The following is a 17,340-nucleotide window of genomic DNA, read 5'->3' as shown; positions in this document are numbered from 1 at the left end:
AGTATAGTAAGGCCGACCAAATACATGGAAGAGTTTAGGTTTGAGCGCAGGTGGAGAAATTAAACATGGAGACAAAACCAAGAAGAAGCCACTGTTATTAAGGGTGGAGTTTAGTCTGAGGAAAGAGCAAGAGGAGGAAGACTTGGGGCAAAGCATTTAGCACATAATGAGGCCTGAGAGTGAGCTGCCAACTAGGGGTCTGGGCCAACTTCATTTTCAGAGGCATCACATGCCCTCATGGAGGGCAGGGGGAACCCTCCTGAGCTTCCAGCAAAGCACAAACATGACTAAGTTAGCCTTGAAGGACTGGGGGTATGGGAAGACCAGGGATAATTCAAGGCACTGTGACAAGATAAGGACCAGGTACTGGAGGATATAGATTTGGGCACCAAGGATTTGGAGAAGGCCTCCTGGAAGAAGTGATGCTCTTCCTGAGTCTGGAAGCAGAGGTGAAGGTTTGCCTGAGGAATAAAGGAAAAAAGAAAACAAAGACAGGGAGCGAAGGCATGGGGATATTAAACATCCGTAAGCCCAGAACTCAAGCACTTGGCCAGGGCTGGCATCAGCATTTCTCAACGTATGGTCTGCAGACCAGCAAGTTCAGCGTCACCTGGGAACTTGGGAGAAAGGCCAATTCTTGGGCCTCACCTCAGACCTACAAAATCAGGAATGCTGAGGATTGCGCCAGCAATCTGTATTTTGACAAGTCTCCAGTTGACTCTGATATTCACTCAAGCTTGAAAACCACTGGCTCTATCCACTCACTCACTCACTGATTTTTATGACACCTATTTGATGCCAGGCCCACCAGGCTAGACACATGGAATATGCTGGTGAACAAGACAGACATGCTCCCTGCTCAAATTCTAGGGGCAGCAAACAAACATAATCACTTCAGAGGATGGAATAAAAAGCAGTGCTGGAACAAGGGGTGACTGGGAGATTTGTCTGGGCTGGCTGGTTGGGGAGCTAGCAAAGACTTAAGATGATGAGAAGGAAAACCCTGGAAGAGTGTCCCTGGATGAGGGAATAGCAGTTAAAAAGGCTGCCATGTGTGGAAGGGCTGTGTTCAAAGAACAAGAAGGAAGGCAGTTTGGCTAAGATGTGGTGCAAGGGGAGATGGCAGGAAAAGAGGCGAGCAGGGACCAGATTATGGACAGACTTGAAGGACATGCTAAGGAGGCCAGATTTTAGCCTCAATGCAATGCAACCTCCTTGAAAGGTCTTAATAGCTTAAACAGGTCCCCTGGGGACTTCCCTGCCAGTCCAGAGGTTAAGAATCTGCACTTCCAATATGGGGAGTGCAGGTTTGATCCCTGGTCAGAGAACCAAGATCCCTCATGCCATGCGGCATGGCCAAAAAAGGAAAAGCATTAAAAGGTCACCTAGTGTACTCTGTAGGGGTCAGATAGAGGCATATAAGAGTTTTGGGGGCAAGGTGGTAGGAAGAAGCTGGAGAGGTAGGCAGAAGCCTCATCAAACGGGGCCTTGGGGGATGGGCTTAGGCCTTTGTACTTGATCCTGAAGGCAGTGAGGAATCATTAAAGAGTTTTTTAAACATCAGAATCTATGGGGCAGCTCATTCTCACCTTCATCAAAGACTGCCCACTAAGTGCCAGTTTAGACACCAGACTGCACTTCTCCCATGAAAAGTGCCAGTTCCTAGCCTGGGAGCTGGTGATCTAAGCTGGCCTCCTGCTCGTGCTCAGTCATCAAGTCGTGTCCAGCTCTTTGCAACCCAATAGACTATAGCCCACTAGTCTCCTCTGTCCATGGTATTTTCTAGGCAAGAATACTGGAGTGGGTTTTCATTTCTTCCTCAAGGGGATCTTCTCAACTTAGGGATTGAACCTGTGTCTCCAGCATCTCCTACATTGGCAGGTGGATTCTTTACCACTGAGCCACCCGGGAAGCCCTAAGCTGGCTCTCAAGTCTGCCCAAAAGAGAAAATAAGCTGAGTGGAGATGATGACAAGGCTACTAGGAAGCCCCAAGTGAAGGATGAGCAGCCTGTAACTTTTTTTTTTTACTCCATGTCCCAGGCTGCAGTTTCTACCCTTCATGACTAGATCTGAATGGCCTTCATTTCATTTTTGTGTCAAGAGAAGTTTGGTAAACATAACAGCATTTCTCAAAACAAAAACAAAACAAACAAAAAAAACTCAAACAACTACCACTTGCATAGTTCCAGCAAAATTGGATATAACAGTAGTCTAATCAAAGTGATATTCTCCTTTCCTCCATTTCAAATACAAAACAAAGCAAACCAAAGCAGAACTAAATTGGTATTTTTTTTTTTTATAATTACAGTGGTCAGGGATCACAGTCACTGGAAAACGACATACAAATACATACAAATTGCAAATTCAGCTTAGAGCAATTCCTTTTTATTTGCCTACATTCCTTTTGTGAATATTTTCTGTCCCCCATCCATGACCGATTTACCTCAGAGATTCCTATTTCCTGAAAGGTATTTCCCAAACACACCTTTGGTCTGCCCTATTTGTTTCTCTTCTTAACCTTTGATTTTTCAATGCTTTTGGAATGAATCAAGGGGTATTGTTTCCCATGGCAAAGCCTTGTTCAGAACTGAAAAACATCATTTGTCCTTGGGTTGAAATATTTGGTTGAAAATTTCTAAAACTATGTACACCCTCGTCTCAGGAGCAGCATGGGGTAGGGTAGAATTAAGTGCTGATGGCAGGAACAACCCGCAGCGTTTAAGGGAGGCCAGATCCACGGCCCAGTTCAAATACATGGGCCATCGACGTCTGAGTGTTTTTCAGGCCCTTGAAATACAAACACACACACCATTGCGATCACACTTAGTATTTTCACCCACACTATTCTGTGTGATCTTCAATCATCAGGTTCCTGCTCTCAAAATGATTTCCCTCTCACTGGGGAGCCAAGAAGACACTCAGATGAATAAAGAACATACAGATAGTGACAAAATTGTGCTGAGCAAAAGAGTGAGCGAATTCAGAGGGTGGGAAGGGCAAGACAGCGGGCAACTTTTATGAAGATAAAAAACCATAGGACTGTAGGCCTAGGGATCATCTAGTCCAGTGTTTAATGGGTTGCAACCTAACAATGCAGAGAAGGCAATGGCACCCCACTCCAGTACTCTTGCCTGGAAAATCCCATGGATGGAGGAGCCTGGAAGGCAGCAGTCCATGGGGTCGCTGAGGGTCAGACACAACTGAGCGACTTCACTTTCACTTTTCACCTTCAAGCATTGGAGAAGGAAATGGCAACCCACTCCAGTGTTCTTACCTGGAGAATCCCAAGGACGGGGAGCCTGGTGGGCTGCCGTCTATGGGGTCGCACAGAGTCAGACATGACTGAAGTGACTTAGCATAGCATAGCAACCTAACAATGAGTAATAATATCAATTCAGTGGGTTAGGACAGCTTTAAAAATAAAATACATTACAAAAGAAAATAGCAGAATGTACTGTTCAAGCTGGAATCAAGATTGCCGGGAGAAATATCAATAACTTCAGATATGAAGACGACACCACCCTTATGGCAGAAAGTGAAGAGGAACTCAAAAGCCTCTTGATGAAAGTGAAAGTGGAGAGTGAAAAAGTTGGCTTAAAGCTCAACATTCAGAAAACGAAGATCATGGCATCTGGTCCCATCACTTCATGGGAAATAGATGGGGAAACAGTGTCAGACTTTATTTTTTTGGGCTCCAGAATCACTGCAGATGGTGACTGCAGCCATGAAATTAAAAGACACTTATTCCTTGGAAGGAAAGTTATGACCAACCTAGATAGCATATTCAAAAGCAGAGATATTACTTTGCCAACAAAGGACAAAGGTCCGTCTAGTCAAGGCTATGGTTTTTCCAGTGGTCGTGTATGGATGTGAGAGTTGGACTATGAAGAAGGCTGAGCACCAAAGAACTGAAGAATTGATGCTTTTGAACTGTGGTGTTGGAGAAGACTCTTGAGAGTCCCTTGGACTGCAAGGAGATCCAACCAGTCCATTCTGAAGGAGATCAGCCCTGGGATTTCTTTGGAAGGAATGATGCTAAAGCTGAAACTCCAGTACTTTGGCCACCTCATGCGAAGAGTTGACTCATTGGAAAAGACTCTGATGCTGGGAGGGATTGGGGGCAGGAGGAGAAGGGGACGACAGAGGATGAGATGGCTGGATGGCATCACTGACTCGATGGACGTGAGTCTGAGTGAACTCCGGGAGTTGGTGATGGACAGGGAGGCCTGGCATGCTGCAATTCATGGGGTCGCTAGGAGTCCGACACGACTGAGCGAGTAAACTGAACTGTTCACGGTGAGGGTAAGTGTTGTTTCATGAAACTTTTGCCTCAAGTTTGTATCTTTATAAATAGATATATACAGATGTACTGGGTCACAATGGAAAATATTCCTTATAATATGGGGTTCTCAACCAAAATTGACTGAAAGCCATTCATTTTGCCCAATGTCCTCATTTCATGTTTTTATTTTTAAGATTAATTTTCCATTACATAAGTAGAATCTGAGTAAATTCTTTTTAAATTTAAGCTGTTGAAGATAAAGCTACAGTTTCATTGGATCAGCATTCCCCATCCTCAAAAGTAATTCCTATTAACAGTTTGGTGGGTATCTTTCCAGACATTTTCCTATGATTTTACTTATATGTACATGCACCTATATAAAAGGACATAGGATTATTTAATATATTTATATATATATATTTTTTTAGCTCAGTCAATCAGTTTCCAAACAGAAAACAAACAAAATACTTAGAATATTTTGAACAGAGTTAACAAAGAGCCTATTTATAATAAACTGTGGAAAATTCTTCAAGAGATGGGAATACCAGACCACCTGACCTGCCTCTTGAGAAACCTATATGCAGGTCAGGAGGCAACAGTTAGAACTGGACATGGAACAACAGACTGGTTCCAAATAGGAAAAGGAGTACGTCAAGGCTGTATACTGTCACCTTGCTTATTTAACTTATATGCAGAGTACATCATGAGAAATGCTGGGCCGGAAGAAGCGCAAGCTGGAATCAAGATTGCCGGGAAAGATATCAATAACCTGAGATATGAAGATGACACCACCCTTATGGCAGAAAGTGAAGAGGAACTAAAAAGCCTCTTGATGATATTTGGCAAATCTAATACAGTTATGTAAAGTTTAAAAATAAAATAAAATTAATAAAAAAAAAAAAAAAAAGAAAATGAAAGGGGAGAGTGAAAAAGTTGGCTTAAAGCTCAACATTCAGAAACGAAGATCATGGCACCTGGTCCCATCACTTCATGGGAAATAGATGGGGAAACAGTGGAAACAGTGTCAGACTTTATTTTGGGGGGCTCCAAAATCACTGCAGATGGTGACTGCAGCCATGAAATTAAAAGACACTTATTCCTTGGAAGGAAAGTTATGACCAACCTAGATAGCATATTCAAAAGCAGAGACATTACTTTGCCAACAAAGGTCCGTCTAGTCAAGGCTATGGTTTTTCCTGTGGTCATGTATGGATGTGAGAGTTGGACTGTGAAGAAAGCTGAGTGCCAAAGAATTGGTGCTTTTGAACTGTGGTGTTGGAGAAGACTCTTGAGAGTTCCTTGGACTGCAAGGAGATCCAACCAGTCCATTCTGAAGGAGATCAGCCCTGGGATTTCTTTGGAAGGAATGATGCTAAAGCTGAAACTCCAGTACTTTGGCCACCTCATGCGAAGAGTTGACTCATTGGAAAAGACTCTGATGCTGGGAGGGATTGGGGGCAGGAGGAGAAGGGGACGACAGAGGATGAGATGGCTGGATGACATCACTGACTTGATGGACGTGAGTCTGAGTCAACTCCGGGAGTTGGTAATAGACAGGGAGGCCTGGAGTGCTGCGATTCATGGGGTTGCAAAGAGTCGGACATGACTGAGCTACTGAACTGAACTGAGACACATGATTAAGTTGTGGGGACAAGCAGGGGTTAGATGATGAAGCCCCTTAGGTCAGGTTAAGGGGTTTGCATTTCATCTTCAGGACAATAGAAATCCATTCAAGAGTTTCCGGTGGGGAACTAGCAAGATCTGACTTAGGGTTTTACGAGTTTACTCTGCTGCTTTGTGGAGACTGGGTTAGACAGGAATAAGAATGAAAGCAGAAAGAGATCAGGCTTGAGGCTGCAGCATCATTCAGATGAGAGAAGATAGGGCTCGGACCAAGGCTGGAGCAGTGGAGGTGGAGAAATGTGGATCCCTGCAGGGTCTATTTTGGAGACATATTGGAAAGTGGATGGGATGGTGACATGTCAAGCAGAGGGAAGTGAAAAAAATGATGTAGTCTCAGAGGGGTGAGAAAGATAATGCTGACCTCAAGGAGAGATGCAATAGAGCCAGGAGGACAAGCAGGTCTGAGCAAGAGATGAGCAGTAGCAGGTTGAGTGAATACAGCTGGAAGGGTTGTAACATAGCTTCCCATGGAGCTGTCCTTCAGAAACTTTAAAGTGACAGCTGCAGAGGCTGCTTCCTGGTGACAGTGTCTGGGTCATTTCTGCCAGCTCTGCACGTCAAGCCCAACCAGTCTAGTAGCTTGCATGGTCTAGAGGTAGAGCTTGAGTGGGCACCTGGGGAAGGGGGAAGAGAATGGAAATCTGTTGATAAAAGAGAATTTTAAAATACATATTTTTTCTTTTTCCCCCTGCGCTATTATTTTCCTTCTTGTCCACTATTTGTATATGTAATAGCTTGCATCTACTAAACCCAAACTCCCAGGCCATCCCTCCTCCATCGTCCTCCCCCTTGGCAACCACAAGTCTGATCTCTATGTCTTTTAGACTGTTTCTGTTTCATAGGTAGGTTCATTTGTGCCAAATTTTAGATTCCACGTATACATGCTATTATATGGTATTTCTGTCTCTCTTGCTTACTTTACCTAGTATGATAATCTCTAGTTGAATGCATGCTGCTGCAAATGGCATTATCTCATTCTTTTTATGACAGAATAGTATTTCATTGTACTACATCTTCTTTATCCATTCATCTGTCAATGAACATTTAGGCTGTTTCTATGTCTTGGCTATTGTGGATAGTGCTGCTATGAACATAGGGGTGCTTGTATCTTTTTGAATTGAAGTTTTGTCTGGATATGTGCCAAGCAGTGGGATTGCTGGATAACATGGTCATTCTATAAAATACACTTTTTAGTGATACACAATACCAGACATTTGAAATATCAGCTATATTTAGACTCATTTGTAGACAGTATTAAAACTAGAACTTAAGAATCAGAAGAGTCACAGGTGAGGTTCTGAGGTTCCTTGGGAATCAGACTCTGAGATAGAGATGAGCATGCAGAAGGTTTAATAGGAAGTGCTCTCAGAATGGACATCAGTGGAAGGGAAAAGGAGGAAGTAGGGTAAAACAGGGCAATGTTGAGCTGTGATGTTCTCAACAGAGGTCTAAGCTGACCCTTAAGAAGCTCTAGAGTTAACCTCCACAGGGGTCCCAAGTTGGGTGTGGGGGGCAAAGAAGAGGGGCCTTTTGCTCCACAGTAATCAGTCATTGGAAATGGGCTTCCCTGGAAATGAGGCAGGACTTTGAGGGAAGTGGTTCTCTTCACCCAAGGCAATCTTCCTATTTTCTCCATAGGGACTGACAACTGAGAGCTGTCTGCCAGCAATACTCCCTGGCAATTCTCAGAAGCTAGGAGAAGAAATCCTCTTTTCTTTATTTGGCCATGTTGCACAACTTGAGGGATCTTAGTTCCCTAACCAGGGATTGAACCCAGACCCCCACAGTGAAAACACAGAGTCCTAGCCACTGGACCACCAGGGAACTCCCAACTCCTCTATTCTTGAAGGGGGATCTTGGTGGCACATTATACCATCTTGGGAAGGATAACTGAATCACTTTGCTGTGTAGTAGAAATTAATAAACTCTGTAAATCAACTATTTTTCAATAAAACACATTTTTAAATAATAAACTACTAATATCTACAAAAATAGTAGGCTTATGGAACCTCTGCCCAATCAACTCAAGTACTCTGTTCTTTGTCTCCATGGATGGAAATCTGTGCCTTAATTTCTTCCTTTTCTCAGTCCTTCCAATCTCCATGCTTATGACCTAAATTTTAGTGGTAGATTATTAACTTGTCTTTTTTCCTCAAGTGTGTATCCTTTCTTTTTCCAACTGTATATCCTTAAAGTTTTTACATCAGAGAAAGTAAAGTAGGTGCTAAATTAACATGTTTTATAATGAAAAAAAGAGCAAACAAACAACAAAAAAAGAGCAAACTGAGGTTCAGAGATGTTTAACTTGCTTATGGCTATACAATAAGTTGCAGAATAATGATTTGAACCTGAGCAGTATGATTTTAGGGACCTGATCAGAACTTTTCCCTTTCTTTAGGGATCAGCAACCTGAAGCTCAATTTAGAGCCTAAGCAGCAGCAGCAGCCATGCTTTGAGAAGCCATTTAGTTTGGCCCGCCTTCCCTGAGTATTAAAAGGTAGTGTACAAGGCAGGCACGATGCCTGGGAGAAGCAGCAGCTCAGCACCAAACTTCACGTGCACATCTAGACTGGGTCACCGCATGGCCTGCCTCCCCCTGCAGGTCCTGACATCCGCGGGCCCTGCTCTGCCAGACAAATTATTTCCTCTCACTATCCATCTGTTGCTTCTTTATAAAACAAGAAGTTGGGGCTTCCCTGGTGGTCCAGTGGTTAAGAATCCACCTGCCAATGCAGCGGACATGGGTTCAATCCCTGGTCTGGGAAATCCTACACACCGTGGAGCAACTAAGCCCATGTGCCACAACTACTGAGCCTGCATGCCTAGAGCCCATGCTCCGCATCAAGAGAGGCCACTGCAATAAGAAGAGTAACTCCCACTCACTGCAGCTAGAGAAAACCTGAGTGCAGCAACAAAGACCCAACACAGCCAAAAATCAATAAGTGAATAAATATTTAAAAAAAAAAAACAAAAAACAGGGATGGACAAAATGGCCTACCTCAGAAGTCCTTACTGCTGCTGCTGCTAAGTCGCTTCAGTCGTGTCCGACTCTGTGCAACCCCATAGACCTACCAGGCTCCCCTGTCCCTGGGATTCTCCAGGCAAGAACACGAGTGGGTTGCCATTTCCTTCTCCAATGCATGAAAGTGAAAAGTGAAAGTGAAGTCGCTCAGTCGTGTCTGACTCTTGGCAACCCCATGGACTGCAGCCCACCAGGCTCCTCCGACAATGGGATTTTCCAGGCAAGAGTACTGGAGTGGGGTGCCATTTACCAGTTCTAAAATGTTATAAATCTAGAGTTTTCCAGATCCTGGGCCATCCTCTTAGCTTTTGGAGCCAGCAGTTCAGAATGGCAAGGTAACCTACACAATCCTCAGTTGTATAGTCCCAAAAGGTCATGACCATGACCTGGTTCTCTCTGTATCCAGCCTCTGACACCCACAGAGCACACCCCTTCAAATCCAAGTCAATATTAAGGCAGGGGGAAAACAAGTTGAGTTCTGCTAAACAAACAAATTTGTACTTCTTCAAGGATTAAGGAAAAATGCCTAAAAAGATTAGGGGAGAACCACATTCCAAAGCATACAAGGAAGAATTAATCTAAGTAAGCTTGTGTGTGTGTGTGTGTTAGTCACTCAGTCATGTCTGACTCTTTGCAACCCCATGGACTGTAGCCCACCATGCTTCTCTGTCCGTGGGATTCTCCAGGTAAGAAAACTGGAGTGGATTACCGTTCCTTTCTCCAGCTAAGCAAGCTTAGGTCACCTTTTGCTGATGTGAGTTTTCTGTCGTAGGGAGAAGCAAAGATGCTGAAAGATGGGAAGGTCTTCAGAGTGGTCCAAGAGAACTGCTGGGATCCAGAAGCTCGTCTTAGAGAAATGGACCAAACAGGTACTTACAATGAGAAAAGGTATCAATGTTTCCATCTGATGTTAGAGGCAAGTCTGCCCTTTGATTACCTTACATGATTTATGTGATGGCAACCTCTGATCCCATTTTCTCCACTGTTCCAGCTTCACTGGGGGAGGGATGGCACCCTCCACTATAATGTTTTTGGAGTGTGGATTTAAAATTTAGATATGTGTGTGCTCCGTTGTGTTTGACTCTTTGAGACCCCATGGACTGTAGCCTCCCAGGCACCCCTGTCCAGGGGATTTCCCAGGCAAGAATATTGGAGGGGGCAGCCATTTCCTTCTCCAGAGGAATCTTCCCAACCCAGGGATTGAACCCAGGTCTCCTGCATTGCAGGCAGATTCTTTACCGTCTGAGCCACCAGGGAAGCCCCCAAATTAGGTACACTTGTTTTAAAGTAGAATGCTGTGTTATCGGGGCTTTCTAGGTAGCACTAGTGGTAAAGAACCCTCTTGCACAATACAGAAGACATAAGAGACTCAGGTTCAATCCCTGGGTCGGGAAGATCCCCTGGAGGCAGGCATGGCAACCCATTACAGTATTCTTGCCTGGAAAATCCCATGGACAGAGGAGCCTGGAGGGCTACCATCCACACGGTCTCAGAGAGTCAGACATGACTGAAGCAACGTAGCACACATGCACACATGCTATATTATCAAAAATATAAAAGTAGTATTTTATTCTTTTAAAAATGTTAAATTCACATGCATAGTATTTACTTATAGAGCCAATTAAAACAGTAAGAATTAGGGATTTCCCTGGTGACCCAGTGGTTAGGACTCTGGGTTTCCAGGGCAGGGGTCCTGGGTTCCATTCCTGGTCAGGGAATTAAGATCCCACATGATATGGCATGGCCAAACACACAAACAAACAAAAACAGTAAATATTAGAATTCACAGATTAAAGATGTCAACTGCTTTCTTAGTTGAGTCAGGATTCAACTTGTTCCTGCAGTTTGCTTTAGCACAGTACCCAGAACATCCCCACGGACACACATGGGGTGGAAGCAGGAGCAGATACAAAAAAGCAATCAGATAGTCCCACTATACTCTACAATAAAACCAATCCAGACATTTGAAAGGGGAGAGTTAAGAAATTTTTATTTCCTAGCTAAATCAATAACAATTTCTAATAACTGCTTGCATTCCTTATCCTATATTTAAAAATCAAACAAGTCCCCCCAGTTCAAAAGAATTGTGAAAGCCTATCTAAAATATGATATGATGGACGGGGATGAAAAATAAATAAAATTTAATTTTTAAAGTATGGCATGACAGCCACATTGTGCTTTCACTTGTTATTACCTGGCTGGCTGTGCCACCAAGGAGAGTGTGCTCCAACAAGGGCACCCAGCCTTCTGTACACCCATGGGCCATGCCCAGGGGCTGTGATGAGGAGCCCCCACAATAACACTGTCAGGCCTAAATTTTAACATCAGTAGTCTAGATTTAATCCAGAAAACAAACAGTTCATATACACAAACAAAAGAGTTTGTATCTACCACCTTTATAACCAAAGACAAATGCATGAGAAGTTCAAGTACATACACAGAGATAGCAGGAGACATTTTATTCTAAGGTCTGCACAAACTGAGTTGAACCATCAGCCCCAAAATGAGCAGGTGGTCTCTGGCAACTCTAAGCTAGATGGGCTTCCCCGGTGGCGCTAGTGGTAAAGAACCCATCTGCCAATGCAGGGGACATAAGAGATCCCTGGGTTGGGAAGATCCCCCTGGAGGAAGGCATGGCAACCCACTCCAGTATTCTTGCCTGGAGAATCTCATGGACAGGGGAGCTTAGCAGGCTACAGTTCACTGGGTTGCAAAGACTGGGACACAACTAAAGCAACTTAGCATGCACACACGCATCCATGCACTCTAGACCAGATATTGCTTTATAGATTTTTTAAAAATAATTAAAAGCATGTCTAAATTGCATTGACATTGAACTTTGTGGACAGCCTGAAGCACCTCTATAGGCCATTCCAGAGAAAACAGTACACATGCCCCTGTTCTAGAACAGGGATGGGAGGGGCACTGGAGAGAGAACTGGCTTCCCAGACTGATAGCAGAGCCCAAGCTGAACCAGAGCTCCCACCTCTCAAGGGGAAAACTAGTGGAAATGATGACTAGTGTCAGAACTATTGTTCAAGACTGCAGGTTAGATAAAGAATGTCCCCTTTGGTTTTGGTTGTGTGTTTCATTCCATGGCTATCCTTAAGAGAACAGTCATGGCTAACCCTTGCTGAGCATTTATTTTGTTTCCAGGCATTGTTCTCAGCACCCAACATGTATTAAGTCAATTTCTATAACAACCATAGGCAGTAGCAACTATTATTATACCCATTTTACAGATGAAGAAACTTAGGGACAGAGGTTAAGCAATCTGTCCAAGATTACATAACTTATAGGGGGCAAAACAGGGATTTGAACCCAGGCAGTCTGGCCACAAGGGCTTAACAGTGTATCCTTCTGCTTCCGCCAAGGTAAGAAAATAAAATGAAAAGGCACAACACAGAAGATCTCAGCATGCCATGCCACTTTCACCGGGAGACAAATGTAATTGGTAGCTCCTGAGTTACTTCATCACATTACGTGGCAGGCATTGTTGTAACTATTCCCACCTGAGGGATGCAAAGGGTTTAAATGATTTGCTTGGGAACACACAACAGTAAATGGTAGAGCTGGGACTGTACTCGGGACTGTCTCTCCCATTCCTTCACTCTTCCAAGAGAGCTTTTCCCAAGCCTCCCTCAGGATAAGAATTGCCTGGGGTGCTTACTAGAAATGTTTTTTAGGCCCCATCCACTGAGTCAGAGTTTCTAAAGGAAGGCCTCTGAATTTGTTTTTATGATGTCACTTCTCTCTACCCCTGGCCTCTGCCCACTTTACTCAAGGTAAAGTGGTAAATTTGGGGAACGCTGTGCTATGCCAAACTTTTAAACACCTGTTTGTTTGTTTTTTTAAAATATCAGCTCTAATTGGATTAGACTTGTTTTTTCCCCTCTCAATTCCTAGAGACTAAAGAATAGCTATCCAAATAAATCAGCACATAAATAATGCAATTTACTATGTTAATAGGAAATGCAGTGACAAGTGATGGCCACTGGGGTATAGGGAAGGAGCCAAGCTGGACAGGAGCTTCATCCCACCTCTGGCAGGCCATGTGACCTTAGATCCAATCTATAAAGTGGAGAAATTAAGCAGAATAATGTAAGCAAAAGCATTTGTGTAAAATGTGAAGATTTTACAGTTGAAAGGGATTTGTTTGTTGCAAACTAATCAATGGACACAAATCCTATCTGTGGCAATGTTTAACGATGCTCTGTAATCAAAAGCTGTAGGGTCTAGTCCTCACTAAACAATGATTTATGTTTTCATATATGGGTATGTTCAACATGCCAGCCACTATTCTGGACACTAGGGATGGGACATAGACAGACAGGTTCATGTGGTGTTTATGATCAAGTAAGGAATGGCACAGAATAAACAATTAACTACAGTCATGACAGACTGTAATAAGTCACAGAACATTAAAAGAACAGAACAGTGAGACAGAGAATGCATGGAGTTAGGGAAAGCCTCGCCAAGAATCTGGTGTTTGAACAGAGCTCTTGGGGTGAAAAGGAGCACATCCTGTGATGAGCCAAAAGAAGAGCATTCTAGGCAGATGGAATAGCCGTGCAAAGGCCCTGGGGCAGGAAAGAGCTCCAAAGAACAGGCAGGAGGCAAATGAAGCTCAGTGTGAGCAGGAGAGACTGTGTGGAGCCTTATACCATGTTCAAGTCTGGATTTTACTCTAAGTGTGATTTTACTCTAAAAGTACTTGGAAGTTTTGAATAATAGAGTGACTTGATCTAAGTTTTAACACTTACTCTGGCTTCCAAGTGGAGAACAAACTGTAAGAGGACAAGAGTGATGGTAGGAGACCAGCTTGGAGGCTTCTGCAGCAGTCCCCATAGGAAATGCTGGTGGCTTGGACCAGGCAGTGGCAAGAGATGGGGAGGGGTGAGTGCATAAAAGGAACTGGAGTAGAGCAAACAGGACTTACTGTTGAGTTGGATGTGGGTATGAGGGAAAGAGGGCCCATCCTTGGTTTGGCAGCATCTCTCCCAATACCCCAGCTCCAGGAGTGTGACTATCAGACAGTTTAGGCATCCTGGATGCTGGAATCTGGAACCACACTCAGGGCCTCATTCTGGGCATTCCAGACAGTGGGACTCTACCCAGACTCACTTAGGAGATGAATTACAGGGCCAGGAAGGTGACTGAGAAATATACTCTGTCGTGCATGACCTAAGATGAAACACCTTAAAAAAACTGATGGGGAAATGCCTTGCTTAAATACAACTTCACAGTTGTTGAAATAACCTTTGAAAAACAGGCATTTTAGTTTTTCTTCAATGATCTCATTTTTGTCCAGTCTTTCCTCCTCCTCTTAGAACTGAGGCTGAGGGATGAGAGAAGCCTAGGACAGAGACCCTGAGAGAAGGAGACAGGGAAGACACAGTGAGGGAGGGGAGAGCAGAAGGAAGGTGGGATGGAGACTTCCTAGGCTCCAAGGCCCTGGGAAATGCAGAGGTGCCTGGGTCATTCTTCTCACTGGCTTTGCCTTTGGTTCTGTGTCTAGGGGTGACTGTGCAAGCCCTTTCCACGGTTCCCGTCATGTTTAGCTACTGGGTGAGTGTGAAATCTCAATCCATCTCCTTGGTGAAAAAAGGTTCACATCCAGTTCCCTAGCAAGTAGACAGATGCCTTGTCTTGACATTGCCCACCCAACTCTCCTTTAGAGATCAGCAAGACCCCTCACACTTGCACTGTTCTCTCCCAGGCCCGTCTTCCTAGTCATGTCCTTGCTCTAGAACTCCATAGTCCAGTATGGTAGCCAATAGCTGCACGTTACTATGTAACTTGAATTGGATTTCCACTAGACAGCACAATTCTAGACTCAATCTTAATCTCCGTCAGAATGACCTATTGACTCATTCCTGCCAAGCGAGGCTCAGTAACTGACAAACCAGTTTATTCTAAAGTGATAAAGATTTTGAGGTGACAGGAGTGATGATGATGGCCTAATATGTTGCCTCTCCCATGGAAATACACACAATTTGAAACAGGATTCCTTGAGTTGGATGTCTTTCCCCAAGTGATTAAATCTTGAGTGCTAAAAGTTTCAGGCATGATGGCAAGCCTGCAAAAGGACACTTTTGTAAGTAGTTGGAGGTACAGTAAGTACCCGCTCAACCAAATAAATATTCAGGCATGTGGTGATTTAAGGAGCATTGGAAATACCACCTATTCTCACCTCCGCCACCTATGCTCATAATTCCAGTATCAGTGATTCAATACTTATCTGTTCCTATGATAAAATTCACCGCTTAAAATAAAAATACCCTAAGACCTCAAGATACCTGAATTTACCTGATTGCGTGCTATTCTAACTGGACAACTGGCATTGCTGGAGAGTACCAAATTCTTAGCAGTGGGGTGGGATGATGTTGAAAAGAAAGACAGAAAGGAAGGAGGGAGAGTTAGGAGAACAGAAAGCAAACGTTGTCTGCATCAGCATCTTGCTAATAAGGTAACTCTTTGAGTGTTACCGCCAACAGGAAGGACAAGGAGAAAGACAGGGACAGGAGAGGTTCATGAGCAGCCTGACATCCCCAAGGAGGCGTGACAAGGAGGTGCCCTGATATCCGGCTCAGTTCCTGGTGTGGGTGGGGGGAGCCTTGCAGGCTCCTATCTGGGTTGGTGGAAGGTCTGCCCTCATTCTATGTCTAGTGTAGGATTCCAGGCCCTGATTACATCAGTTTGCTAATTAATCAGCAATATCCTAGCAGTTTTCTTTACCTTGGTAATGACTGGCTTCTGGGTCTTCTGTGGCCAAGTGCCTATCTCAAACTGTGCTTCAGGTTTATGAGGTGTAAAGCCACTGGGAGGGACAAATGATTGAGCCTAGAGGAGGTGCTGAGCAGAGTAAATATCTAAAGTAGGTTTTGAACCATGTGCTTTCCCTTGCCTGTCTCCACCAGGCCAAACCTCAGGACACTTTAGACCTGTGCCAGCTTCTGAACAACGACCTAGCTGCCACCATTGCGAGCCACCCCAGGAGGTTTGTGGGTCTGGGGACGTTGCCCATGCAGGCCCCTGAGCTGGCGGTTAAGGAGATGGAGCGCTGTGTGAGGAAGTTGGGCTTTCCCGGGGTTCAGATCGGCTCCCACATCAACGAGTGGGACCTGAACGCACGGGAACTCTTCCCAGTGTACGCGGTGAGTATGAGGTGCCCACTCAGCCAACGTGGAGCAGGCACCGTGCTGGGTGTCCCTGGGTTGGAGAAATGCCTGATGACAAGCTGGATGCAGGGGGACTGTGGAAAGAGCTCCCCCACAGGAAGGGCCAGCCTACTAAAAAAGGGACAAGTGAAAATGCTTCCCAGGGCAGCCTTAACTCAGTGAAATCTCTCTTCTTTTGAGCCCTCTTGCTCTCCTTTTAAAGTTTAATTTGGAATAAAATAGATAACCAACAAGGACCTACTATAAAGCACAGGGAACTCTGCTCAATATTCTGTAATAACCTAAATGGGGAAAGAATTTGAAAAAGAATAGACACATGTATATGTGTAAACAAATCACTTTGCTATACACTTGAAATACAACATAGTTAATCAACTGTGCTCCAATATAAAATAAAAAATTTTTTAATTTAAATAAAGAGGTTTCATTTGGAAGCCAAATTATTACCCACATCACAGCTACTGTGCAAAAGGATCAGGTTAATGACATGCCCCAAAGTATTTACTTTTGCTTTGGAAAAAAATTCTTATCATTTTTCAAAACTATGAAGTAATCCAATTGTGGAAAATATAGAAAAGCATAAGGAGAAAAATAACTATACATAAACTAAAAAAAGCAACAAGGATTTACTGTACATCACAGGGAATTAAACCCAATACCTTGTAATAACCCATAATGGAATATAGTCTGCAAAAAAAAAAAAAAATCACTATGCTGTACATTTGAAACTAACACAATATTGTGAATTGACTATATTTTAAATAAATAGGAAAACAAAAATAACCCATAATTCTGCCACCCAAAGATGATTAACCATGGTTAACAGTACATTTATCTTTTTATGTGCATACATCTGCATATTTTATATTTTAATGGAATTGGAATTCTATTATACATGTGATTTTATATTCTAATTGAGAATTTCTAACCTAAGTGAAAATTCTCCCAATGCGTGACTTAAAGTAACTGCATAGTATTGCAATATGTCTTGTTTTATTTAACCGACTCGCAATTAAGATACTTTTTAAACCATTTATTTTTAAATGTAGTATAATAAAAATATGCAACAAAAATATACCACCACAATGTTAATATTTGATGATACTAGATAGTAAATGTATAGCTGTTCATTGCACTATTGTTTATAACTTTCTATATTTGAAACATTGCA

The 17,340-nt window shown here is 43.4% G+C and overlaps 1 protein-coding gene across 7 annotated transcripts in view; it reads left to right on the top strand.

Annotated features, from left to right (window-relative positions):
• ACMSD (aminocarboxymuconate semialdehyde decarboxylase) overlaps positions 1-17,340 on the top strand; it is a 62,043-nt gene that overhangs the window by 7,874 nt on the left and 36,829 nt on the right. For 5 of the 7 annotated variants that reach the window (XM_025277196.3, XM_006062938.4, XM_025277187.3 and 2 more), the window contains 3 exons: positions 9,761-9,857; positions 14,507-14,556; positions 15,909-16,145. In XM_025277196.3, the coding sequence (XP_025132981.1) occupies positions 9,761-9,857; positions 14,507-14,556; positions 15,909-16,145 (384 nt within the window). The remainder of the gene's footprint in view (positions 1-9,760; positions 9,858-14,506; positions 14,557-15,908; positions 16,146-17,340) is intronic. The other 2 variants (XM_044936090.2, XM_025277218.3) reach the window with 1 other exon arrangement.

The sequence above is a fragment of the Bubalus bubalis genome, chromosome 2 (genome assembly GCF_019923935.1).
Source record: "Bubalus bubalis isolate 160015118507 breed Murrah chromosome 2, NDDB_SH_1, whole genome shotgun sequence".
NCBI lineage: Eukaryota > Metazoa > Chordata > Mammalia > Artiodactyla > Bovidae > Bubalus > Bubalus bubalis.
Note: the sequence above shows the minus strand (reverse complement) of the source record. Positions and strands in the feature narration are given on the sequence as shown.